Source organism: Oryctolagus cuniculus, chromosome 13 (assembly GCF_964237555.1).
Source record: "Oryctolagus cuniculus chromosome 13, mOryCun1.1, whole genome shotgun sequence".
NCBI lineage: Eukaryota > Metazoa > Chordata > Mammalia > Lagomorpha > Leporidae > Oryctolagus > Oryctolagus cuniculus.
This window is the reverse complement of record NC_091444.1, coordinates 104752477-104778770: the sequence shown is the minus strand read 5'-3', so window position 1 is coordinate 104778770 and position 26294 is coordinate 104752477. Positions and strand designations below refer to the sequence as shown.

The window sequence follows — 26294 nt, the reverse complement described above, 5'->3', positions numbered from 1 at the left end:
GAAGACCCACCCGTGACCCCACAGCCCCTGGAAAACAGAGTGCAGCTTCCTCAAAAAAACTGAAAACAGAGCAAACGAGGGGTCCGGCGATCCCATTTCTGCATGTCTGCCCCAAAGACTCGACATGGCCAGCACTGTGGTACAGCAGAACAGCTGCTGCTGGCGACGTCGCCATTCCATGTCGGAGAGCCGGTTCGAGTCCCGGCTGCTCCACTTCCCATCCAGCTCCCTGCTAATGCACCTGGGAAAGCAGCGGAAGATGGCCCAAGTGCTTGGGCCCCCACACCCACGTGGGAGACCTGGATGGAGTTCCAGGCTCCTAGGTCTGGCCTGAACTAGGTCCAGCTGTTGTGGCCATTTGGGGAGTGAACCATGGATGGACAATCAGTCTGCCTGCCAAATAAATAAATAATCTTTTTTTTTTTTTTACAGGAAAAAAGCAGGATCCTTGCTCACAACAGCCGAAAGGAGGAAGTAACACAAACACTCACGCTCAGAACAGATGAACAGAAGTGGGTACCGACATAAGATGGCGGAATATTACTCAACCTTCTAAAAGGAATCCTGTCACAGCTACAGCATGGGTGCGTCTTGGGGACACGGCGCTGAATGAAACAGGTAGTCACAAAAAGACGAGTCCTGTGGGATTCCATGGATTATCTAGGATAGGGAAGCTCACAGAAGACACGGTAAGGATGGAGGTTTCCAGGCACTTTGGGGAAGGGGCCGTGGGCAGCTGCTGTCTGGCAGGTTCATTGTCCAAATTCTACAAGACGAAAACCATCTGAGTGCACCTGATGCTACTGAGCCAGGCACACAGCAATGGCAAGCACCTGTCTCTGGGGAGACGGCACAGTACAGGGAGAAGGTGGTAGCTTTGGGGCTTACAGCCTGGGTTCAAATCCAGGCTGTGCCGCTTGTGGGCTGTGTGCTTCGGGCAGGGGAACCCTCCAGAGCCCTGGGCACAGCCCGGCTCACAGCAGGAATCAGGCAGCGGTGGGGACTGCCACTGGGGGCTGGACTGCTAGCGGGTGGTGAGCTGGAGGGAAATGAGGCTGGGATTCACAATGAGAAGGCACACACTGGGCAGACGGTGGCCCACAGACGTGGGGCCTGGCTCCCTAGACGGGCTGAAGCGAAGAGAGCGCCCACGTGTGTCCCACAGCCAGCGTCTTCTGAAATCGTCAAGCTGGCCCGACGAGGGCCATTTGGGGAGCTTTCTCTCTCGCTCAAATAAATAAATAATTACATATTTGAAAGGGAGGGGGAGGAGGGAGAGAGGAGGAGACAGAGACAGAGAGAGATCTTCCATCTGCTGGTTCACTCTCCTAAACAGCTCAAGCCAGGAGCCAGGAACTCCATCCTGGTTTCCCACCTGGATGGCAGGGGTCCACGGACGTGGGCCACCATCCACTGCTTTCCCAGGTGCATCAGCCAGAAACTGGATGAGAAGTGGAGCAGCTGGGATATGAACCAGTGGAACTAGGGTGGCTTAGCCCACAGTACCACAGTGCCGCCCGGTAACAACTTCAAATCAATAAATGAAACACAAACTCCCAGGTTGGGCCTTTGGCGGGCAGTCAAGTCGCCGGCTGGGACGCCCGTGTGCTACGTCAGGGTGCCTGGGTCTGACGCCCAGCTCTACCACTGACTCCAGCTTCCTGCCGGGGTGACCCTGGATGGCAGACCTTCGGGTCCTGGGCTTCCAGCTCTGGCCCCCCGCCTGTGACACCTGTCAGCATTTGGGTGGTGAACCAGCCAATGGGAGCTCTCTGCCTCCCAAATAAAGGAGGAATAGCCCCTCCCCCTGATTCCTTGACTCCCTGCCACAGCGGGACAGCTCCAGCCTCAGTCACTCTCGGGCTGTGCCACGCTCACTCCGCGCACAAGCAGAGGGGCTTCTGGACCTGGAGAGCAGGGGCCCGGAAGCTGCTTCTAGAACCTTCCTTCACTGGAAGCCTCCCCCCACCCCATGGGCTCTACCTGTGCCCATGCCATGCTGGCATCAGTCTGCTCTCAATGGAAGGGGCGGGACGACCAGCACGAGGCACCTGGGTGGAGCCCCCCCCCCCCAAGGAGAGCCAGCAGGTGCGCCCTCAGTCTGTCCTGTAGAGCACTGGGCGGTGGATCATGGAAGATTCTTAAAGTGCCCTGTGAAATCCAGGGTTGGGGCCAGCACTGTGGCACAGTGGGTAAAGCCGCCGTCTGCAGTGCCAGCAACCCATATGGGTGCCAGTTTGAATCCCAGCTGCTCCACCTCCAGTTCAGCTCTCTGTTGTGGCCTGGGAAAGCAGCAGAAGATGGCCCAAGTGCTTGGGCCCCTGCACCCACATGGGAGACCCAGAAGAAGCTCTTGGCTCTTGGCTTCGGATTAGCACAGCTCTGGCCAATGCAGCCATCTGGGGAGTGACCCAGTGGATGGGAGACCTCTCTCTCTGCAAAGCCTCTCTGGAACACCTGCATTCCACACTCCAGTGCTGGGCTGAGTCCCGGCTCCTCTGCTTCTGACCCAGCTCCCTGCTAACGCACACCCCGGGGGGTGGCAGGTGACGGCTCCAATGGCTGGGTCCCTGCCACCCACATGGGAGATCTGTATGGAGCTGCTGGGTCCTGGCATCAGCCTGGCCCAACTACTGAGGGAATTTGGGGGGATGAGCCCATAGATGGACAATCTCTCCATCTCTGTGTGTGTCTCTCTGCCTTTCAAATAAACTGAAAATATTTTTAAAAATGAAAACACCATTCCCTTAAGAAAAAAACCTGGCAGTGCATGTTCTGATAAGGCCCTTTGATGGCGAGAGCCCCTTGCCAGCATTTTGACGGCGTCAGTCGGTCAGCAGTCAGCCAGGCGTGCATGGAACACTCTAGAACTTGAGGGCAATCCAGGGCTTCTTTGGAAGAATGACCCATTTTTCCCAAGAAGCGCAAACTACAAAAACAATGAGTTAGCACTTTTCGCCCATAAAACTGAGACGCATGCTAAAGAGACAGCGACCACATCTGAAGGTGGTGACAACATGAAGACACAGGGGTGCCTCCATGCACGGCTGTCGGCAGTATACCTTAAAGACTGCTGTTTGGTGGGGGAATCTGGTGCTACGGCAGCAAAGGCTTCCACGGTGACCTGGTTTTATGCACAAGTTTAATGAAATAATCAGAAATGCACACCGCATTGTGTGACTAAGGCTTTATCACAGCATGATTTATGATGTATTAAACTCCAGTCATAGAAGAATGCTTAAAAAAATTCATAGATGTGACCCTGCGAGGGGGATGCTCAGTAGCCATTAAAGGTGATATTGCCCTTTTTTTTTTTTCTTTTTAAAGATTTATGTATTTGAAAGGCAGAATGACAGAGAGGTCTTCCATTTGCTGGTTCACCCCGCAAATGGTCCTAACAGCCAGGGCCGGGTCAGGCTGAAGCCAGGAGCCAAGAATTCCATCCTGGTCTCCCTCGTGGGTGCAGGGGCCCAAGCACTTGGGCCATCCTTCTGCCGCTTCCCAGGTGCATCAGCAGGGAGCTGGATGGAAGGAAGCCCACAGTAGCTGGGACTTGAACCTCGCACTCCAATATGAAGCTTAACCTGTTCCACCACAGTGCCCGCACCAGGCACCCTTTTTCTTAAGATTTATTTATTTCAAAGTCAGAGTCACACAGAGAGAGCAGTAGAGGCAGAGAGAAAGAGAGGTTTTCCATCCGCTGGTTCACTCCCCAATTGGCCACAATGGCCAGAGCTGCGCCGATCTGAAGCCAGGAGTCAGGTGCTTCTTCTGGGTCTCCCACATGAGTGCAGAGGGGCCCAAGCACCTGGGTTATCTTCTACTGCCATTCCAGGCCACAGCAGAGAGCTGGATTGGAAGTGGAGCAGCCGGGACTTGAACTGGTGCCCATATGGGATGCTGGCACTGCAGGTGGCAGCTTTAGCTGCTACGCCACAGTGCTGGCCCCAGCCCAGGCACTCTTTTCAACATTTGTTCCGATCAGGATTTTCTTGAGAAGTGACAGGTATCCCATGTGCACTAATCAGAAAAGGGACGGATAGGCACTCTCTCTTGTCCATGCTTCTCCTCCCTCTCTTGGCTCACGGTCTCACCTCTCACCTAACAGGAAGGGGTCTATCTCCGATTCCAGCAGAGACTTGATTAGCCTGGCTTGGATCACACATCTATGTGTTGGCCCCCAATCACTGTGGCCAGGTATTCAGGGGCTAGAGCACTTGGCCTACCTTGAATCAGGTACCGAATGTGTCACACCTTCCAACATCCACCCCCTGAGACCCACCTGTCCTGGGTGGGTGGTGTTACGAGGCGCAAGGTCTCTGTGAGGTCAGCATGTCCCGTGAGGACACAAGGACAACTCAGCCATCTGTCTGCGCCCCAGGAAAGAGCTCTCACGGGGCTCGCCATGAAAGCACGCTGATTGCAGAGGCCCAGCCCCTAAAGAAAACTGCTGTGCAGAAGGCACCCCATCTACGGAACCCAGGGGCCTGCATGGACCCCCAGGGACAGCACCATGTGGATGTCACTGCCAGGGCCCCTGGGGACATGGCTGGTACCCAGGAAGCCATTCCAACTGTCTCTCCCCTAATGTCAGATGTGACAGTGTGAGACTGAAGGGCAGCTCTGTCGTCCACTGCAAGGTAAGGGATGGCTCTGTGACCGGGAGGGTGGGAGAGCACTGGGTCAGGAGTCGCTGTCTTACAGCTATGCTTGGCTATTCCTGGCAGCACTGGGTGAGGCCAGAAGACAGATGAACTTAAGAATTCCTAGCCGCCACAGAACGGGCGCAGTGGTCAGGACAACCTTGGGATACCTGCATCCCATACTGGAGTGCCCAACTCGAGTCCCACCTCCACTTGCAATCCAGTTTCCTGCTGATTCAAACCTGGAGGCAACAGTACTTGAGTCCCTGTGCCCCACATGGGAGACCCAGCTGGAGCTCCTGGCACCTGGCTTCAGCCTGCACCAGCCTGGGAGTGAACCCATTCGGGGAGTGAACCTGCAGATGGAAGATGGGTCTCTGTCAGCCTCTTTTTGCCTTTCAAATAAAGCAGAAAAATAAAAACAAAACCTTTAGTAGGTAGAGCTGTTGCCTGAGATACCAGCAGCCCACATGGGTACCACCTCAAGTCCTAGATGCCCCTCTTCCGATGCAGCTCCTTGCTAATGTGCCAGAGAAAGCAGCAGAAGATGGCCCAACTGTTTGGGCCCCTGCCACCCACATGGGAGACCCAGATGGAGTTCCGGCTCCTGGCTTCAGCCTGGCCCAGCCCTGGCCATTATGGCCATTTGGGGACTGAACCACTAGATGGAAGATTTTCTCTTTCTCTCTCTTCCCCTGCAACTTTGCCTTTCAAATAAGTAAATGAATCTTTAAAAAACAGAAACCTCAAGGGACAAGAACTTGTTTTGGAAAGCAATTTACCCATTGCAGAGAAATCAAAAGGAGCATTTCTAAAATACTGATTTTTCAACTTACCAGAAAGTGGACGCCATGATGCGGTTATTAGAGACACCCTATTTGAACCAAATGCCTGAGAGAGAAGAAAATGTACAACTTGACTCTTTAAAATCCAAGTCTCAAGACAATAGGAAGGGACAATCACGGCAAATGATGGCTGTTTTAAACATGTCACCAACACAACAGTGAGATCATCTAAGTAAGAGTACAGCAAACGGGGTTGCGAGGAGGAGTTCTGAATTAACTAATAATGATGCTTTCATGGATGTTCTCTGTTATACAGGCACAGATATAGAAGGGCTCACATCTCCCAGTACTGGGGAGAAGATGGGTTGGAAATCAGTGAACTCACAGGTTTCATTTATAAAGAAAGAAGCAGACTTGTGGAAACCACGTGGTAGTGGGGACATTCCGAAACTCAAGAATACTACAAGGAAACCACTAGTAACTCCAGGACAGGTGTTGCGTTCAGCCGTGAAGCCACCATGTGGGAGACCCACATCCCATAGCGGGAATGCCTGGGTTCCGGTCCTGGCTCTGCTTCTGATCCAGCTCCCTGCTAATGCACACCCCGGGAGGCAGCAGGTGATGGCCCATGTGGGAGATTGGTATTGAGTTCCCAGATCCTGGCTTCAACCCCAGCTGTTGTGTACATTTGGGGAGCGATGTAGCAGATGGAAGATATCTCTGTCTCTGTCTCTCTGACTTACAAATATATAAAAATGAATTTTAAGCAACTTTTACAATGTCATCCAAAAGCTGAATTCCACAGCTCGCCTAATTTATCAATGCAACTTAACTCTTCTTATCAAAAATGCATTCCAGGTTCCGGTGCTGTGGCGCAGTGGGCTAAGCCTCCACCTGCAGGGCCAGCATCCTATATGGGTGCTAGTTCGTATCTCGGCTGCTCCATTTCAAATCCAACTCTCTACTAACGCACCTGGGAAAGCAGTGGAAGATGGCCCAAGTGCCTAGGCCCCTGTACCCACATAGGAGACATGGAAGAAGCTCCTGGCTTCTGATCGGAGCCATTGTAGCCATTTGGGGAATGAACCAGTGGATGGAAGACCTCTCTCTCTCTGGCTCTGCCTCTCAAATAAATAAATTTTAAAAAAAAGCCCACTCCATTTATTGGATGGAGTTTCACATATCATCAGGATGAGATAATGTAAGTATTTGCCCTTTCAGAATCTCCTCACAAGCACACATGCCTGTGAGAACCCAAAGCGATACTGAGATGGGAGGACCAGGACCCCACTGGTGTCCATTCAGAGGCACCCAGCCCTGGGTGTGAGGGCTGTGCACTGTGTCTGGCCAACGCTTGAAGGGATGCAGGAACCATACAGCCAGAGACTGCAGACTGGGGGGCTCTGAGCGCGTACTTCCCACAGCCTCAGGTAACTTACAAGTGTGTGTGTGTGTGTGTGTGTGTGTGTGTGTATTAAAGATGTATTTGAGAGAGAGAAAGAGTCACAGAGAGTTAGAGAGAGAGTCAGTCTTCTATCTGCTGGTTCACTCCCCAGGTGGCTGCAACAGCCGGAGCTGTGCCGATCCAAAGTCAGGAGCCAGGAGCTTCTTCCAGTTGTGAGTGCAGGGACCCAAGGACTTAGGCCATGCCTACTGCTTTCCCAGGCCATAGCAGAGAGCTAGATCAGAAGAGCAGCAGCCAGGATTTGAACTGCATCCATATAGGATGCCGGTGCTTCAGGCAGAGGCTTAACCTGTGCCACAGTGCCAGCCCCAACTTACAAGCTTTGCATCTGAGTTTTCCCCAATAGCTTTCATGGCTCTAGGAAGCTGCCCTCTTCCTCCAGCCGATTAACTAAGGCAACACCTCACACCCTTCTAGGATCCTGAGCGGAGGCAGAGAGAGAACTGCTGACTAATTTTGGGAACAAGTAACCTGGCTTAAAAATAAAAAGTGGTCTTTGGGATACCTAGCTCTTCGTTATCCAAATAGTCTCATCAAATTCACCCACTGAATTAACAAGAATTACTCACGGGGGTATTCGGCCTGGTTAAGAAACCAGTCACGATACCTGCACCCCATACCGCAGTCCCTGGCTTGCGACAGCTTTGGCTCCTGACTCTGGCTTCCCGCTAATGTGCACCCTTGGGAGCCAGCTGAAGTAGCTGCACTCCTGCCACCCATGAGGGAGACTTGCATCGAGTTGCCAGCTCCCAGCTTCGACCTGGCTCAGCTCCAACAGAGCTCCAGTCATTGAGGGGATTTGGAGAGTGAACCAGCAGGGTAGGGCTGGAGTAGACCCTCTTTCTCTCTCTCTCTGAATAAATCATTCATTGAATAAAAATGCCGTATAAACCAAATCAATAAACCCATACAATATTACTTGCAAGTCAGTTACTTCATTAAAATTTTAACTGCTAAATTTTGTACATGTTGGGGGCCGGCGCTGTGGCGTAGTAGGTTAAGCCTACTTTGTGCAGTGCCAACATTCCATATGAGCACCAGTTCGAGTCCCGGCTGCTCCACTTCCAATCCAGCTCCCTGCTAATGCACCTGGAAAAGCAGCAGGGAATGGCTCAAATCCTTGTGCCCCTGAACCCACGTGGAAGACCTGGAAGAAGCTCCTGGCTCCTGGCTTTGGCCTGCCCAGGCCATTGCAGCCATCTGGGGAGTGAACCAGTGGGTGGAAGACCTCCCTCTCTCTCTGTATCTCAGCGCTTGAGATGAGATTGGGGAATTTGGGGTCTGAACGTCAAGCCTTAAACTGTCAACACCCAAAGTCACCATAAGCCAGAAGCCATGCTGGAGCACTGGAAATGTGTCTGACCTTCTAAACTTCTCCAGAATCCTCACATATCATCACCCAACTTAGAACATGATTGTGCTTCCGTGTGTGTGTGTGTGTGTGTGTGTGTGTGTGTCTCACAAGACCACGACGAAAATTCCTGAATGTCTCCAGCAGCCATGCCAGGCTCTTGTCTGCTTTCTGAATGGCTGAGCGGAGTGACATCAGGTCCCTAAGAGAAAAGAAACCTGCAGCTAGGTAAGAAAGAGACCAGGCGGGTGTGTCTTTGTTGGCAGAGGAGTGGGGGCTTGCTGTAGTCCTGTGATGATGACAGGAGCCACACAGAGCAAGTTGCTCAGGACGAGAAAGGAACACAGGTGGCCCACAGGAGCCCACCCACAGGGACGAGGGCTCTGGAAACACCAGGCATCTCACTGCAGTACGCGCCCTACTGCTCGATGCAGCGGGAGGTTGTCGAGACACAACGCGGAGCAAAGGTGGGGGGGGGTGGGCCTGGTTGCAGCCCCTCTCTGCACGATTGGAGCTGCCTTTGGCAGTGAACCCTGGATGCAAGAAGAGAGCCGGCGGCTCAGCGCACCGGCTTACCCACCAGAGCTGCCAGTTTCACTGGGTGGGACGTGGCCGCGATCGCCCAGGAATTTTTCCCCCCTTAATCTTTAAATGGCTCTTGTACAAGCAGCAATCCACATTCTAGTTGGGCATTCATGCCATGGGGCCTGATTGGCCGACACAGAGCTGCGGATGGATGCCAACCACTCCCAACCCATGGGAGCACCTCCCCGACCCTGTCCATTTTTATCTGCTCCATGGCCACAGACGGCACCTGCAGCTACAGCCAGGTGTTCTGGAAACGTGTGTGTCCCTGGGGCCTCAGAGCAAGATGGCCCAGCAGTTGTTGGAGCCATCCTTGGCAGGTGAGAGATCCGCTCCGCTCTGGCCCTTGGGGTCTGTGAGCGCATCAGCAGCGAGACTGGAATAGGGGGCTCACACATTCGGAACCACTGCAGTCTGTGTTGGGAAAGGAGATTTTCCACGGTGCTCCGGGGACGCTGGCTCCTGCATGTTCCTTAGGCGGTCTACACTCCAAGCACAGGTACAGCTAGACTTCCTTCTCCCTCCTGTTGCTACGCTGACATAACTGTTGAGCTGCGTACCCGTTCAGTTACCCAACAAAGATACGCTGATGTCAACAAGGCTATAGCGGTCGGCGGCAGTTTGAACCACAGTGGCTCTGCTTCCTTTCTAGTTCCCTGCCAAGTGGCCTGGGAAAGCAGTGGAAGACGACCCAAGTCCTTGGGCCCCGGCCACCCACCTGGGAGACCTCAATGGAGATCCAGGCTCCTGGCTTCCGCCTGGCCCAGCCCTGGCTGTTGCAGCCACTTGGGGAGTGAACCAGCAGACGGAAGCGCTCTCTTGCTCTGTCACTTTGCCTTTCAAACAAAGAATAACAGAAGATGCTCCATTTGCTGCTCACCACACAAACCCTCAGTGAAGAATTCACTGAACTGTGTGCTCGGGCGGTTCAAGTCCTGGCTGCTCCACTTCTGATCCAGCTCTCTGCTATGACCTGGGAAAGCAGTGAAAGATGGCTTGGGCCCCTGCAGCCATATGGGAGACCCAGAAGAAGCTCCTGGCTCCTGGCTTCAGATCAGCCCAGCTCTGGCTGTTGCAGCCATCTAGGGAGTGAACCAGCGGATGGAAGACCTCCCTCCCCACTTTCCCCTCTCCCCTCTCTCCCCCTGAACGCGGAAAATGACTCAGGAAACGCGGACAGAAAGTGAGCTCCGGGAGTCAGAACGTCCGGAGACTCAAAGCAGTCAAGCCAAATTTCTCAGACAACAATCTTCCCATGAAAATAGCAACAAACTCATTCTTGGAGAGATTACGCCTTCCTTGACTCCTGACTGCGCAGTGTGGCTTCAGCGACAGCACCGAAGACGCCGAATCGTTTGACTGGAGACACGTAACAAGGACAACAACAGAGATACTTAGAAGATCGCTTTCTTTCTGCCCTTTTTTGAATGTTAAATGACAACCAAATTCACTTCCAAGTAGTCTCACCCAGTCTAAACAGAGCACAGGGAATAAAAGGCCGTTTCATTCTGGAGTCGGGACGCCCAGTGCTACGACCTTTGCCCCAAGAGTTTGATTTTCAGCTAAACTCCTTTGTAGGCTTTCTAGCCGCCGAGGGTTGGGAACATGGAATGTGGGAAAATTTTACTTGAGGGCAACACTGCTTTCTAGGACTCGGTCCAAGGCATTTACGATGAATGTTGAATAGGGCCTTTATAATGAAGTTTCACTGAGAGCCGCTGGACTGCATCAGACCCTCGCGTCTCCACCGTGGTACGGAGCACTGGCAACATGTTCTGGCTGGACTGCACATCACAGAACAGGCTCTCCGTCCTGCAGAACCGGGAGACTACCACGGTGTGTTCCAAGGCAGTATTTGTACCCAACAATGTCTCCTCGTGTATCTCAATGTCTCCCACAATCTCGCGCAAGAAGAAACCAGGAGAGGATTTCAAAAGTGCATAGCAAAGACAGAATTTAAAGAGAAGTTTATTTTGGTGTGAAAGCTTTTTGAAATTCATGCATTTTTTTCCCCTCATAGCATGCATGCACCGTGAACTTTCCCAAGGACACTTATAGATCATGAAGTTAAAATTTTGTTTTTTAAAAAGCTATTTATCTGAGAAAGAGAGCAAGAGCGAGACCAAGTGAGCGAGCATGCTTCTTTCCACTGGTTCACTCCCCAGATGACCATGACACACCCAGGCCAGGCACGGCACCAAAGCCAGCATCCAGGAACCCAATCTGAATCTCCTGTGTGGGTGACAGGAACCAAACAGGCTTGAGCCATCACTGCCGCCTCCCAGGGTCTGCGTTAGCAGGTGGAAGATGGAGCCAGGAGTCAGAGCCAGCAATCCAACCCAGGTATTCTGATGTGGGACCCCGGCAACAACCTGCGTGTTAACTGGTAGCTCAGACACACAACCCAGGGCAGCTTTTTAAAACATAAACTCTCATCCTGGGATGAGCAGTCTTAAACCAGGCGTCCGATGTTTCTGAGTCCTGCTTACTCAGAAATTAAAGTGTAGCTAAGAGCATCTCGCTCAAAGCTTAGAGGGACATACTGCAGGACTTTAATAAACATCTGGGATACAGGCTGTCATTCCTTGTGAAATGTCCATGATCCCAGCTCAAATGGTTCCGCACTCACTCGTCTGCTCGCTCACTTCCCGTTCTAAGCTTGGGCCCCTTGAGGGACGAGGGACAGGGACAGGGTATGGCTCATTTCCCCCCAAATCCACAGAATCCAGCAGAATCACTGATATACAGACTTTCAGCAGGTTAAATGGATAGATTTTAAAATATTGCATATATCTCAGGGCTGACACTATGGTGCAGCAGGTTAAACCTCTGCCTGCAGTGCCTGCATCCCATATGAGCACTGGTTCGAGTCCTGCTGCTCCTCTTCTGATCCAGCTCTCTGCTATGGCCTGGGGAAGCAGAAGAAAATGGTGCAAGTCCTTGGGCCCCTGCACCCACATGTAAACCCCAAAGAAACTCCTGGCTCCTGGCTTCGGACTAGTCCAGCTCCAGCCATTGCAGCCATTGGGGGAGTGAACCAGTAGATGGTTCTGCCCCTCCCTCTGCCTATAACTCTACCTCTCAAATAAATGATTAAAATCTTTTTTAAAAAGGTCTTTAAAAATATTACATATATTTCTATGCAATTTTTATAGCTATTTACAGGACAAAAAAAAAGTCCCTTTCTTCCAATAGTGAGAAGCTAGTATGCAACACTGGACACTCAGATTTCAAATGTTCTTATTCCGCGTTTTATCCTCTATACCCTTTGCTACTTCACACCTCTCCCCCAAAGTCCACGGGGCCATGAGCCCCTCAGTGATATTAGCCAGGGGTCCTGCTGAGCAGTAACAGGGCACCGCTCCATGCTCACGCCCACCCCGATGGGCTCCTACGCACTCTAACTCCGGTAAGCGGGACGGCAGCCAAAGCTACTAATTCAGCAAACTCAGGGCAGTCTTAATCCTGACAACGTGAATGCGTGTTAAGGACCAGGGGGACAAGGCTGCTTTGGTTGCGGAAACGGCACTGTTTGCAGAGCCAGGAGACGGAAGACTTAATTCTCACTTCGCGAGCTGGGCGACTGCAAGCAGGTCATCGGATAACTCCCAACTTTTTCTCATATACCCTGAGTAACAGAGACAATGGCATCCACCCCCAAATGCTGCAACGCACATGAGAGGCGGCGCAGGGTCTTACGAAACGCCATCACTAGCGTTGCACGTGGAGCAGCTGAGGATCTGCGACTCCCAGAACACAGCGCCTCTCTGCCTCCAGGAGTGTGGGAGTGTGGCATTCATTTCAGACCCACCCGGCACGACGAGAACGTAGCGAACCGAGGTGCAAGCCAGTGGAGGATGGCGCAGCGCCAGCCATAGCAGCCATTTGGGGGGTGAACCAATGGAAGGAAGACCTTTCTCTAACTCTGCTGTCAAAAAAAAAAAAAAAAAAAATATATATATATATATATATATATATATATATATATATATATATATATATATATATACAAGGCATGGGATGAGGGCATCCAAGATGGCAGTTGGACCATGCACCAAACGCCCGCGCTATTCCACCCCTGCCTCCCACCAAGATAACCTAAGCACTGTACATCTGTGTATTACTTCCCGAATCCCAAGCAATTAAAACCTGCTGACTTCAAAAATAAAAGAGGAAGTACTATGTAGAATTACTTTAAGAAAACCAGCTCTGAGGTACAGGTTACACAAACTAATGGTGAGTATATAAACCAAGGAGTTCTAATGAATGGATAGTCACATACCCATCACCACAATCACCCCTAAAGTCTTTTTTTTTTTTTTTTTTTTTTTTGACAGGCAGAGTTAGACAGTGAGAGAGAGAGACAGAGAGAAAGGTCTTCCTTCTGTTGATTCATCCCCCAAATGGCCGCTACGGCTGGCACGCTGCACCGATCCGAAGCCAGGAGCTAGGTGCTTCCTCCTGGTCTCCCATGCGGGTGCAGGACCCAAGCACTTGGGCCATCCTCCACTGCCTTCCTGGGCCACAGCAGAGAGCTGGACTGGAAGAGGAGTAACCGGGACAGAATCCAGCACCTCAACCGGGACTAGAACCGGGGTACCGGCGCGGCAGGTGGAGGATTAGCCCAGTGAGCTGTGGCGCTGGCCCCCAAAAGCCCTCTTTTGTCTGCTTTTAATGACTTCCTTCTCCTCCGCTGTAGCCACTGGCAAACACTGTTCTGCTTGGACCTTACGTTTTCCCTAGAGTTCCGTTTATTTCCATGCCCGGCCGCAGAGTGTGTGGGCTCCAAGGGCCGCTTCTCCCCAGCAGGGGTCCCCGCTGGCCTCTCACTGCAGGCATCGCCAGTGTCTCTGTGGTCTTGGTCTGCGTCTCCTTGGGGACCAGCTCCCATCCACCCCGCTTCCATCCTTTTGGAAGAGGGCCTACCCCAACCCTTTGCCGCCTCAAATTCTTGGCCTATTTCCAAGACGGGTCGTTGGTCTGCGCACGAGGTATGAGAGCCGTTTATTATCTGCACAGGAGACTTCTACCAGGTGCAGGCTTTGCAAACGTTCTCCCCTCTTTGGCATCGATGCCCCCAGTTTCTGAGTCACCCTGGAACTCTCTCACCTACGCCCAGCACTCCTGGCTTTGTGTTATGAACAAATTCCAGAATCGCACTTCCCGCTGCCCCAGGGCCACCTGCCTGACCCCTCAGCTCTCACTGGGACTAATTACTGCACCACGTCCGTCTCCACCATGAACACAGGAGCCTGCCCGATCCTGTCAAATACTCCGTCAGACCGTGTCACTTCCCCTCACCAAGTCAGAAGCTACGGTCACAGCGAAGGTTTGCCTGCGATTCTTTTGGAGATCATACTTGACCATGCAGTATCGAACAATCTTTTCCCTCAGTAAAACACAAAGGACTTTCAGTATGGCCAGTGCTAATAGGTAAAACTTTCAATTCCCACATCTCTCTCCACTCACCGAGATCATCAGTTGCCCAGGAAGGGGGAATTTCAGTGGCTATACTGGGAAGGGAGGGGTGGAGAGGTTCATTTTGAGGAAGCAGGGGTAGACACGTGGTGTTCTCTTATCGCCACAGTGTCACGTGAGGACCCCCGGAGACCAGGGAAAGAGACAGTGAGAGTGAAGGCTTTGTGGATTACTGCAGCATGTTTGTCTTTGGTTTTTCTATTTGTTACTTTTGTCAAGTAAGTAACTTCTAGACTCTGGATTAACAACAACGACAAAGTTTCAATTCCACTTGGCACTTACATCTCAGCCACTTCATGGGAAACATGCCAACGACCCCCCGGGGGCCCAGCTTTCAAAGCACACTCATCTTGTGGGCGAACTCTATGCTCAGATGAAATCCCGCAGTCAGCATCCCTTCGTGGTTCAAAGTTCTGTTAGCTGGGAGAGGAGGGTGTCAGACCAGGAACAATGGCAGGCAATCTCTCCCTGTCCCTCTTGGGCTGACCCTCTGGGTTCATGAGATCACTAGTTGTGCAGCTGTAAATGTACTGATGTGGTCTGTTGGAGGTCATCACCAGTGCGCTGTCGGTTATCACTGACATGTTGTCACTGCCGCTCTAACCTCTTTAATCTAGTTCAGGACCAAGCTGATCACTCTCTTCTCAAAAATTCACTTATTTCATTTCACTTGAAAGGCAGAGAGAGAGAGAGATCAATCCTATCTGTTGCTTTGCTCTCCAAATGCCTACAACAACTGGAAGTGGATTGGACCAGGGGCTCAGAACTCCATCTGGGTCTTCCACGTGGGTGGGTGGCAGGGACCCAAGCACTTGAGTCATCACCTGCTGCATACCTGGGTGTGCATTAGCAGGCAGCTGGAACTGGGAGTGGAGCCAAGAGTCAAACCAGGCGCTTGATAAGGGGTACTGATATCCCAAGTGACATGTTAACTGCTGCCCCCAACGACAGCCTCAAGGCTGCCAACTCTTCATGCCCAGAGAACTGGCTGAGCAACACCCCACTATGATCATGACCACAAGGAGGTCAGAATCGAGCCTGGCATAATGCCATTTGTTTGAATGCTTACGAAATGACCCGCCAGTGTGGCCATTTGGGGAGTGGACCAGCGGATGAAAGACATCTCTATCTCCCGCTCTTACTCCTCCTTTCAAATAAAAAAAAATTACTTATTTAAGATTTATTTATTTAATTTGAAAGGTGGAGTTACACAGAGGGAGAGGCAGACACACACACAGAGAGAAAGAGAGAGAGAGAGAGAAAGAGAGAGAGGGGTCTTCCATCCACTGGTTCCTTCCCCAATTGGCCGCAACAGCTGGAGCTGGGCCAGTCCAAAGCCAGGAGCTTCTTTGGGGCCTCCCACGTGGCTACAGGGGCCCAAACACTTGGGCCATCTCCCACTGCTTTCTCAGGGCATCAACAGAGAGCTGAATCAGAACTGGAACCACCAGGACTCGAACCAGTACCCATACGGGATGCCGGTGCCACAGGCAGCAGCTTAACCCACCAAGCCACAGTGCCAATGCCTAAATACATTTCTAAAAGAAAACAAACCCTCCTGCAGTTGGCTTCCACCGCCCTCGAGGTGAGGTTACAACGGCACAGGCCCCTGAGCAAGGAGCCAGGGTCAATGTTCACACCACATCCTGTGTTGGTTGTCTCACTCGGCCACTCATCCTGACTCAGAGGCGTTTGAACTGTACTTTCCTCTTCATTCCCAAGGTCTTTCCAAGGTCACCAGCAGGTTGCATCTCGCTAATCCTGGGGGCCAGGCTTCACTCGGGTTCACTTGGCTCCCAGGAAGTGGCCCCTGGCTGGTCTCCTCAGCCTCCTGTACCAGTTTCTTCTTGCCTGCCCACTATGGAAACCTTGGGAGGTGATGCGCCAAGCTCTGGTCTCAGAGTTCCTCTCCAACCGTGCTCACTCCCTGGGCCGCCCGCTCTGTATCATGGCTCTCAGTCCCTCCTGGACGCCCATCACTCTTTTTGACAGGTAGAGTTATAGACAGTGAGAGAGACAGAAAGATCTTCCTTCTGTTGGTTCACCCCTCACATGGCCACTACGGCCGGAGCTACACCCATCCGAAGGCAGGAGCCAGGTGCTTCTCCTGGTCTCCCATGGGGTGCAGGGCCCAAGCACTTGGGCCATTCTCCACTGCACTCCCTGGCCACAGCAGAGAGCTGGCCTGGAAGAGGAGCAACCGGGACAGAATCTGGTGCCCCGACCGGGACTAGAACCTGGTGCCCATACCTTCTGCAGGAGGAAGATTAACCAAGTGACCCATGCGCCGGCCCCGCCCATCACCCTTAAACTGACAATTCATCTTCGTCCTCTCCCCTGAACTCCAGCCTGGGCCATGCAAGTTCATCCTCTCCAGATGTCTAAGATCCAGACTCCCGGCTTCTTCTAAACCTTTTTCTTTAATGCCACGTATATTTGTATTTATGAGACAGAGAGGCAGGTAGCTAGATGGACGGATAGACAGAAAGGTAGACAGAGCTGCCATCAGCGGGTACACTCCCCAAAATGCCTGCATCAATCAAGGCGGGGCCAAGGTTGAAACTGGGAGCTGGGTCTCCGAGCAGGTCTCCAGCCCAGGTCTCCCACGTGGGTGGCGGGAACCCAAGGCCTTGAACCATCGTGACAGCCACCCAGGCTCCACCTCAGCTGGAGCTGGATATCAGACACAGACACCCCGATACAGGGTGCTCCCATTTCCCCATTTTAGCAACTGTAACTCGGTTCATACTCCGGCCCCAGCCCTTCGAGCCGTGGCGCCGGCCGCCAGCACCCAAGTCATCTGCAAACGTGAGATAGGCACAGAATCCGAATGCTTCCCACGAGCTCCCCAGCCAGCATCCTGGAGCAAAGCATCACTGTCTCCCCCCCCCCCCCCGCCCAGTTACTGCTCCTCTGACCTTAGCTCCATCTGGGTCTCCCACATGGGTGCAGGGGCCCAAGCACTTGGGCCATCTTCTGCTGCCTTCCCACGACATAGCAGGGAGCTGGATGGGAAGTGGAGCAGCTGGGACTCAGAACTGGGGCCCATATGGGATGGCAGCATCATAGACAGCAGCCACACCTCCTGTGCCACAGCACCAGCCCTTCTGTTTTTTGTATTTAAGATTTATTTATTTATTTGAAAGACAGAGTTACAGAGAGGCAGAGAGAGAGGTCTTCTATCTGATGGTTCATTCCCCAGATGGCCACAACAGCCAGAGCTGAGCCAATGGGAAGCCAGGAGCTTCTTCCGGGTCTCCCACACAGGTGCAGGGGTCCAAGGACTTGGGCCATCTTCTACTGCTTTCCCAGGTCACAGCAGAGAGCTGGATAGGAAGTGGAGCAGCCGGGACTAGAACTGGAGCCCACATGGGATGCCTGCAATACAGGCAGTGGCTTTATCTGCTTCACCACGGCGCCAGCCCATGGTCTATTTTTTTTTTTTTTTTTTTTTGACAGAGTGGACAGTGAGAGAGAGAGACAGAGAGACAGGTCTTCCTTTGCCGTTGGTTCACTCTCCAATGGCTGCTGTGGCCGGTGGGCTGCTGCCGGCACACGGCGCTGATCCGACAGCAGGAGCCAGGTGCTTCTCCTGGTCTCCCATGGGGTGCAGGGCCCAAGGACTTGGGCCATCCTCCACTGCATTCCCGGGCTACAGCAGAGAGCTGGCCTGGAAGAGGGGCAACTGGGACAGAATCCGGCGCCCCGACCAGGACTAGAACCCTGTGTGCCGGCGCCACAAGGCGAAGGATTAGCCTAGTGAGCAGCGGCGCCAGCCATGGTCTATTTTTAAATAGAGAAACCCATCTCTCTCCCGGGAAGTCTCTGCAGGCCCCCTCGCTGTGACACAGGGACACTTATTAAGAGCGAGTGAGGCTGGGACAGTGAGCACTGGCACCGCATCCTCAGTGGCAGGCGCAGGGATGGTTCATGGCGGGAAGCGAGAGCAGCGGCTACAGCACACACTATGTGATGCAGGACACCTCTCTTCTCTTCCCGTCTCCTCCGATTCTGGCCCAGGGCCTTGCTGTGGCTTCAGGGTGAGCCGTGTCTTACTCCGTCTCCACGGACTGTTAAACGTGGTATTCTGAAGTTTTCTTCCGTTCCCGTGGTCTTGGGCTTCCTTTCCCATGCTTTTGCATGCCTGCCTCTGCCCTGTTCGTGTGGTGTTGCTGTCGCTGAGTGTCCTCCTCTGCATCCTCTCATCTTTCAACGCGAGACACCATGAGGACATACTGGGAAAACAGCACAAATCCACGACCCCCCCCGGGGGCCCAGCTTTCAAAGCACACTCATCCTGTGGGCGAACTCTATGCTCAGATGAAATCCCGCAGTCAGCATCCCTTCGTGGTTCAAAGTTCTGTTAGCTGGGAGAGGAGGGTGTCAGACCAGGAACAATGGCAGGCAATCTCTCCCTGTCCCTCTTGGGCTGACCCTCTGGGTTCATGAGATCACTAGTTGTGCAGCTGTAAATGTACTGATGTGGTCTGTTGGAGGTCATCACCAGATGCTGTCGGTTATCACTGACATGTTGTCACTGCCGCTCTAACCTCTTTAACCTAGTTCAGGACCAAGCTGATCACTCTCTTCTCAAAAATTCACTTATTTCATTTCACTTGAAAGGCAGAGAGAGAGAGAGAGAGAGAGAGAGAGATCAATCCTATCTGTTGTTTTGCTCTCCAAATGCCTACAACAACTGGAAGTGGATTGGACCAGGGGCTCAGAACTCCATCTGGGTCTTCCACGTGGGTGGGTGGCAGGGACCCAAGCACTTGAGTCATCACCTGCTGCATACCTGGGTGTGCATTAGCAGGCAGCTGGAACTGGGAGTGGAGCCAAGAGTCAAACCAGGCGCTTGATAAGGGGTACTGATATCCCAAGTGACATGTTAATTGCTGCCCCCAACGACAGCCTCAAGGCTGCCAACTCTTCATGCCCAGAGAACTGGCTGAGCAACACCCCACTATGATCATGACCACAAGGAGGTCAGAATCGAGCCTGGCATAATGCCATTTGTTTGAATGCTTACGAAATGACCCGCCATTGTGGCCATTTGGGGAGTGGACCAGCAGATGAAAGACATCTCTATCTCCCGCTCTTACTCCTCCTTTCAAATAAAAATAATTACTTATTTAAGATTTATTTATTTAATTTGAAAGGTGGAGTTACACAGAGGGAGAGGCGGACACACACACACAGAGAAAGAGAGAGAGAGAGAGAAAGAGAGAGAGAGGTCTTCCATCCACTGGTCCCTTCCCCAATTGGCCGCAACAGCTGCAGCTGGGCCAGTCCAAAGCCAGGAGCTTCTTTGGGGCCTCCCACATGGCTGCAGGGGCCCAAACACTTGGGCCATCTCCCACTGCTTTCTCAGGGCATCAACAGAGAGCTGAATCAGAAGTGGAACGACCAGGACTCGAACCAGTACCCATACGGGATGCCGGTACCACAGGCAGCAGCTTAACCCACCAAGCCACAGTGCCAGTGCCTAAATACATTTCTAAAAGAAAACAAACCCTCCTGCAGTTGGCTTCCACCGCCCTCGAGGTGAGGTTACAACGGCACAGGCCCCTGAGCAAGGAGCCAGGGTCAATGTTCACACCACATCCTGTGTTGGTTGTCTCACTCGGCCACTCATCCTGACTCAGAGGCGTTTGAACTGTACTTTCCTCTTCATTCCCAAGGCCTTTCCAAGGTCACCAGCAGGTTGCATCTCGCTAATCCTGGGGGCCAGGCTTCACCCGGGTTCACTTGGCTCCCAGGAAGTGGCCCCTGGCTGGTCTCCTCAGCCTCCTGTACCAGTTTCTTCTTGCCTGCCCACTATGGAAACCTTGGGAGGTGATGTGCCAAGCTCTGGTCTCAGGGTTCCTCTCCAACCGTGCTCACTCCCTGGGCCGCCCGCTCTGTATCATGGTTCTCAGTCCCTCCTGGACGCCCATCACTCTTTTTGACAGGTAGAGTTATAGACAGTGAGAGAGACAGAAAGATCTTCCTTCTGTTGGTTCACCCCTCACATGGCCACTACGGCCGGAGCTACACCCATCCGAAGGCAGGAGCCAGGTGCTTCCTCCCGGTCTCCTATATGTGTGCAGGGCCCAAGCACTTGGGCCATCCTCCACTGCACTCCCTGGCCACAGCAGAGAGCTGGCCTGGAAGAGGAGCAACAGGGACAGAATCTGGCGCCCCGACCGGGACTAGAACCTGGTGCCCATACCTTCTGCAGGAGGAAGATTAACCAAGTGACCCATGCGCCGGCCCCGCCCATCACCCTTAAACTGACAATTCATCTTCGTCCTCTCCCCTGAACTCCAGCCTGGGCCATGCAAGTTCATCCTCTCCGGATGTCTAAGATCCAGACTCCCGGCTTCTTCTAAACCTTTTTCTTTAATGCCACGTATATTTGTATTTATGAGACAGAGAGGCAGGTAGCTAGATGGACGGATAGACAGAAAGGTAGACAGAGCTGCCATCAGCGGGTACACTCCACAAAATGCCTGCATCAATCAAGGCGGGGCCAAGGTTGAAACTGGGAGCTGGGTCTCCGAGCAGGTCTCCAGCCCAGGTCTCCCACGTGGGTGGCGGGAACCCAAGGCCTTGAACCATCGTGACAGCCACCCAGGCTCCACCTCAGCGGGAGCTGGATATCAGACACAGACACCCCGATACAGGGTGCTCCCTCGGTTCATACTCCGGCCCCAGCCCTTCGAGCCGTGGCGCCGGCCGCCAGCACCCAAGTCATCTGCAAACGTGAGATAGGCACAGAATCCGAATGCTTCCCACGAGCTCCCCAGCCAGCATCCTGGCGCAAAGCATCACTGTCTCCCCCACCCCACCCCCCAGTTACTGCTCCTCTGACCTTAGCTCCATCTGGGTCTCCCACATGGGTGCAGGGGCCCAAGCACTTGGGCCATCCTCTGCTGCCTTCCCAGGACATAGCAGGGAGCTGGATGAGAAGTGGAGCAGCTGGGACTCAGAACTGGGGCCCATATGGGATGGCAACATCACAGACAGCAGCCACACCTCCTGTGCCACAGCACCAGCCCTCCTGTTTTTTGTATTTAAGATTTATTTATTTATTTGAAAGACAGAGTTACAGAGAGGCAGAGAGAGAGGTCTTCTATCCGCTGGTTCACTCCCCAGATGGCCACAACGGCCGGAGCTGAGCTGATGGGAAGCCAGGAGCTTCTTCCGGGTCTCCCACACAGGTGCAGGGGTCCAAGGACTTGGGCCATCTTCTACTGCTTTCCCAGGCCACAGCAGAGAGCTGGATTGGAAATGGAGAGCCAGGACTAGAACTGGAGCCCACATGGGATGCCTGCACTACAGGCAGCAGCTTAACCCGCTTCACCACGGCGCCGGCCCATGGTCTATTTTTAAATAGAGAAACCCATCTCTCTCCCGGGAAGTCTCTGCAGGCCCCCTCGCTGTGACATAGGGGCACTTATTAAGTACGAGGGAGGCTGGGACAGTGAGCGCTGGGACCACATCCTCAGTGGCAGACGCAGGGATGGTTCATGGCGGGAAGCGAGAGCGGCAGCTTCAACACACACTATGTGATGCAGGGCACCTCTCTTCTCTTCCCGTCTCCTCCGATTCCGGCCAAGGGCCTTGCTGTGGCTTCAGGGTGAACCGTGTCTTACTCCATCTCCACGGACTGTTAAATGTGGTATTCTGAAGTTTTCTTCCGTTCCCGTGTTCTTGGGCTTCCCTTCCTATGCTTTTCCATGCCTGCTTCTGCCCTGTTCGTGTGGTGTTGCTGTCGCCGAGTGTCCTCCTCTGCATCTTCTCACCTTTCAATGCAAGACACCACAAGGGCATACTGGGAAAATGGCACGAATCCTCAACAGGGACCGCCGGCAGGCTCTGCAGGGAGAGGTGTCCTTCCCAGTGGGGATTCCCAAACACAGTAGAGGGAGACTCTCAGGACCCCACTGATGGAGGGGGTGATGTTACTGTAGCTAAGGAAGGCGCAGATGCTTCCAGAATCTTCTAGAGTTGATAGCTGTGTCTCTGGCACCCCTTTGGTGCCTCTTGAAGATCAATCTCCAGTGTCCTGCAACACTGGAAGAGGAGGGGGAGGCAACAGAAGTGGGAGCCGGGAGTGGAGTGTGCACATGAGGACATCACCTGCTGTTCCCGATGACACTGCCAGTGTGCAGAGTCGCAAGGCTCTTGCCACTGGGTCTGCTCCCTGTCTCTTGTTCAGTCTGTCATTTGAGCAGGGCATGCGAATCGAATACATTCGGGCAGGCTGTCATCTTTACACACGCAGGCCAGGGCTTAGTGGTGACCTGCATTCAGATCCCTCTGGATCCCTGTCGACCTCGAAAGCTCCTGTGGCCGTGGGGCCTCGTTCTAGAGGGCAGGGTGGGGCAGTGATGCATTTCACAGCCCGGGATCCTTCCTGGTCAGTTCTGTGACATCAGGACAGGTTCTGGAACTCTCTGGAACCCACCTTCCTCCCACACTTCACCTAAACCATCATGCTGTCAGACACCAAGGAATTGGTGTCTGCTACAATGCTTACTTTCACACAGCAGTCGACAAATCAATGTTAGTATTATTCTTCTGGATAAACTTAACTCAACCTTTAAAAAATTTTTACTTAATTGAAAGGCAGAGAGAGAGAGATGGACAGAGACACACAGACAGACAGAAAGGGGTAACTTCCATCCAGCGGTTCACTCCCCCAGAAGCCCAGGACAGCCAGGGCTGCACCAGACCTAGGCTCAGTCCTCATCTTCCACATGCGTGGCAGGCACCCATCACCTGCTGTCTTGCAGGGAGTGCAGCAGTAGGAAGCTGGAGTCAGAGGCTGGGGCAGGATTTGAACCAGGAACTCTGATACGGGGTGCAGGAGTGCCAAACACCCACCCGAAACCCAGCTTTTTTTTTTTTTTTTTTTTTTTTTAACAGGCAGAGTGGACAGTGAGAGAGAGAGAGACAGAGAGAAAGGTCTTTCTTTGCCGTTGGTTCACCCTCCAATGGCCGCCACAGCCAGCGCACCACGCTGATCCGAAGGCAGGAGCCAGGTACTTCTCCTGGTCTCCCATGGGGTGCAGGGCCCAAGCACTTGGGCCATCCTCCACTGCACTCCCAGGCCACAGCAGAGAGCTGGCCTGGAAGAGGGGCAACTGGGACAGAATCCGGCACCCCAACCGGGACTAGAACCGGGTGTGCCGGTGCCGCAAGGCAGAGGATTAGCCTGTTGAGCCACGGCGCCAGCCCCAAACCCAGCTTTAAAAGACCTGTGCCTGCTGCTCTTATTCTGGAAAGACAGCTGAAGCAGTCTTAAGTATAACGTGTCCTGGTAGACAAATTCTGCATATAAAGCGTAGTGCAACACTATCACAGAGAAAAATGACTGTCCCTGGCAAAGTCCACATGAATCCATCCATCCATATGATGTATGTTTACATTTATCCAATAAGAGAGACAAATATTAAATTATGTAATAGTTTTCTAAGATAAAATACATTCACCAACCTTCTACCATTACTAAATTTTAATTCTTAGAAGAACACTCCCTAAAAAGCATCTAGAATGTTATTCTGGTTTTTTTAAACAGGGCCAAACTGATACACACTAAGTAAATTTTGCTTTAAATACAGAAATAAAACTAGGTCATGATCTTTCCTGCCTGCAACACATCAGTTACAAGTGACTCAAAGAATTACAACAATAAAGGCGAAATTAATTCCGTCTGAGTGATCTGGGCTGGGAACTGGCTGTGTTTAGAATCTGTTTTCCGGGGTTGATGCTGCAAAGCCAGCATCCCATATGCGCACGGGATCAAGTCCCGGCTGCTCCACTTCTGTTCCAGCGCCCTGCTAATGATCTGGGAAAGCAGCAGGTGATGGCCCACGTGCTTGGGCCCCTGCCACCCACATGGGAGACCTGGATGGAGTTTCTGGCTCCTGGCTTCAGCTTGGCCCAGCCCCAGCTGTTGCAGGCTTTCGAGGAGTGAACCAGCAAATGGAAAACCTAGGTCTCTACAACTCTGCCTTTCAAGTAAATTTGAAAAAATAAATAAACCTGTTTTCACCTTAGCTGGAGGAAGAGGGGATGCATCCCACATTTTTTTTTTTTTTTTTTTTTGACAGAGTGGACAGTGAGAGAGAGAGACAGAGAGAAAGGTCTTCCTTTTCCGTTGGTTCACCCTCCAATGGCCAGTGCACCATGCTGATTCGAAGCCAGGAGCCAGGTGCTTCTCCTGGTCTCCCATGCAGGTGCAGGGCCCAAGTACCTGCGCCATCCTCCACTGCACTCCCAGGCCACAGCAGAGAGCTGGCCTGGAAGAGGGGCAACTGGGACAGAATCCGGCGCCCCAACCGGGACTAGAACCAGGTGTGCCGGTGCCGCAGGCAGAGGACTAGCCTAGTGAACCACGGCGCCAGCCCCACGTTTTCATTTCTTAGTGCTCTGACTTGGGAGGTGTGGCTGGTCTTGGGTCTCCCTTCCCGCTGCCTGCCACTACCCGGAGGGGGCTCGCCACACCGCACACACGCAGGTGTGGGGGGCACCAGCAGGCATCCTGCGGTTCCTGCAGGGACCCCCGGGCCACAGAGAGGAAGGGAGAAAGGGGCAGCTCTGGACTCTGGGGTCGCACGGCCACCCACACTTCCCCCACCTGCAACACCGTCAGCCAAGGCCTTGCTGAGTCACAGCGACCCAGCCTGTGTGACCGCAGGCCCGCCCTGCCACTGGGGTCTGGGTCCTGGACACACTGCTCCGCCCTTGTGCTCAGGGCAGTCATCCTGCTTCTACGGCACTGGTGTCTAATCTGCCAATGTCTGTTTCAATACCATTCCTATTCCCTAGGGGGGACATGGTTTCCCAAACCTATCCTCCAACTAAATACCAAAGTGGTCAATGGAAAATTAAGTCGTTCTTATCCTCAAATGCTACAGATCCCAAGCCTTTTAATATATGCCGAAATTACCTATTAATAATAACATTGTGTGTGTTTAAGATTTATATATTCTTTTAAGATTTACTTATTTGAAAGTCAAAGTTACAGAGGGAAAGGGAAAGACAGAAAGAGATTGTCTGTTTGCTGGTTCACTCCCCAGCTGGCCACAACGGCCAGAATTGGGACAAGCTGAAGCCAGGAGCTTCTTCTGGGTCTCCCATGTGGGTGCAGGGGCCCAAGGACTTGGGCCATCTTCTTTGCTTTCCCAGGCCATAGAGAGTGCTGATCAGAAGTGGAGCAGCTGGGACTTGATCTTGTGCCCATAAGGGATGCTGGCATTGCAGGTGGCAGCTTTACCTGATAGGCCACAAAGCTGGCTCTAATAATATCGGTTTTCTTTTTAATTTTTTTATTTGTATTTTATCTACAAGAGAAGATTTTCTCCTTGCTGGATCACTCCCCAAATGCCTGTAACAGCCGAGGACTGTGCCAGGCTGAAGCAGGAGCCAAGTACTCAACCAAGGTCTCCCTTGTGGGTGGGAGGAGCCCACGTCCTTGAGCTATCGCCCCTGCCTCCCTCCCAAGGTGAGCCGGAAGGCAGAGCCAAGGGTTCCAAGGGGCGTGCTCGCCACTGTGCCAAACGCCCATCACCCGTGTCGTTTTCCACTCTGCGTTTTCCATGTACTTTCTGAAGATCCCTCATCTGGCAGGCTGAAGTCTCCATGGGAGCAGGGTGCTTTCCGACGATGACACGGAGGCAGTGCAGATACACAAAATGCCCCGGGGGTACCCTCGGTCATCTGGCACAGCCTACGTCCACACCAACGAGTCAGGCCCTGCACCTAGGCTCCACAGCCTTCTCTCCGAACAACAAAGCCCCACGTCCATCCGCCTCACCTACTGGGACCTCACGGGCTGCACCAGACCTGAGATGGACGGGTGCTCTGGGGTACCGCTGGCTGGGCAGGAAGCCCCATGCTGGGTCTGGAGCCTTCCACGTGGGCGGTGGCCCCATCTGCCTTGTTCTCAGATCCAGTGCCCAGGACATGCCGTGCTCTGTGTTTGGGCCTCGCGCTGT

The 26294-nt window shown here is 52.9% G+C and overlaps 1 protein-coding gene across 10 annotated transcripts in view; it reads right to left on the bottom strand.

The window, feature by feature from the left end:
- PRTFDC1 (phosphoribosyl transferase domain containing 1) overlaps window positions 1–26294 on the bottom strand; it is an 84712-nt gene that overhangs the window by 25196 nt on the left and 33222 nt on the right. For 6 of the 10 annotated variants that reach the window (XR_007909775.2, XM_051821001.2, XM_051821000.2 and 3 more), the window contains exon 4: window positions 5480–5534. The exons of the other annotated variants lie outside the window; for them this stretch is intronic. Coding sequence is in view for 5 of the 6 variants with exons in the window: in XM_051821001.2 (XP_051676961.2) it covers window positions 5480–5534 (55 nt within the window). In the remaining variant the exon portion in view is untranslated. The remainder of the gene's footprint in view (window positions 1–5479; window positions 5535–26294) is intronic. 10 annotated transcript variants of the gene reach the window in all.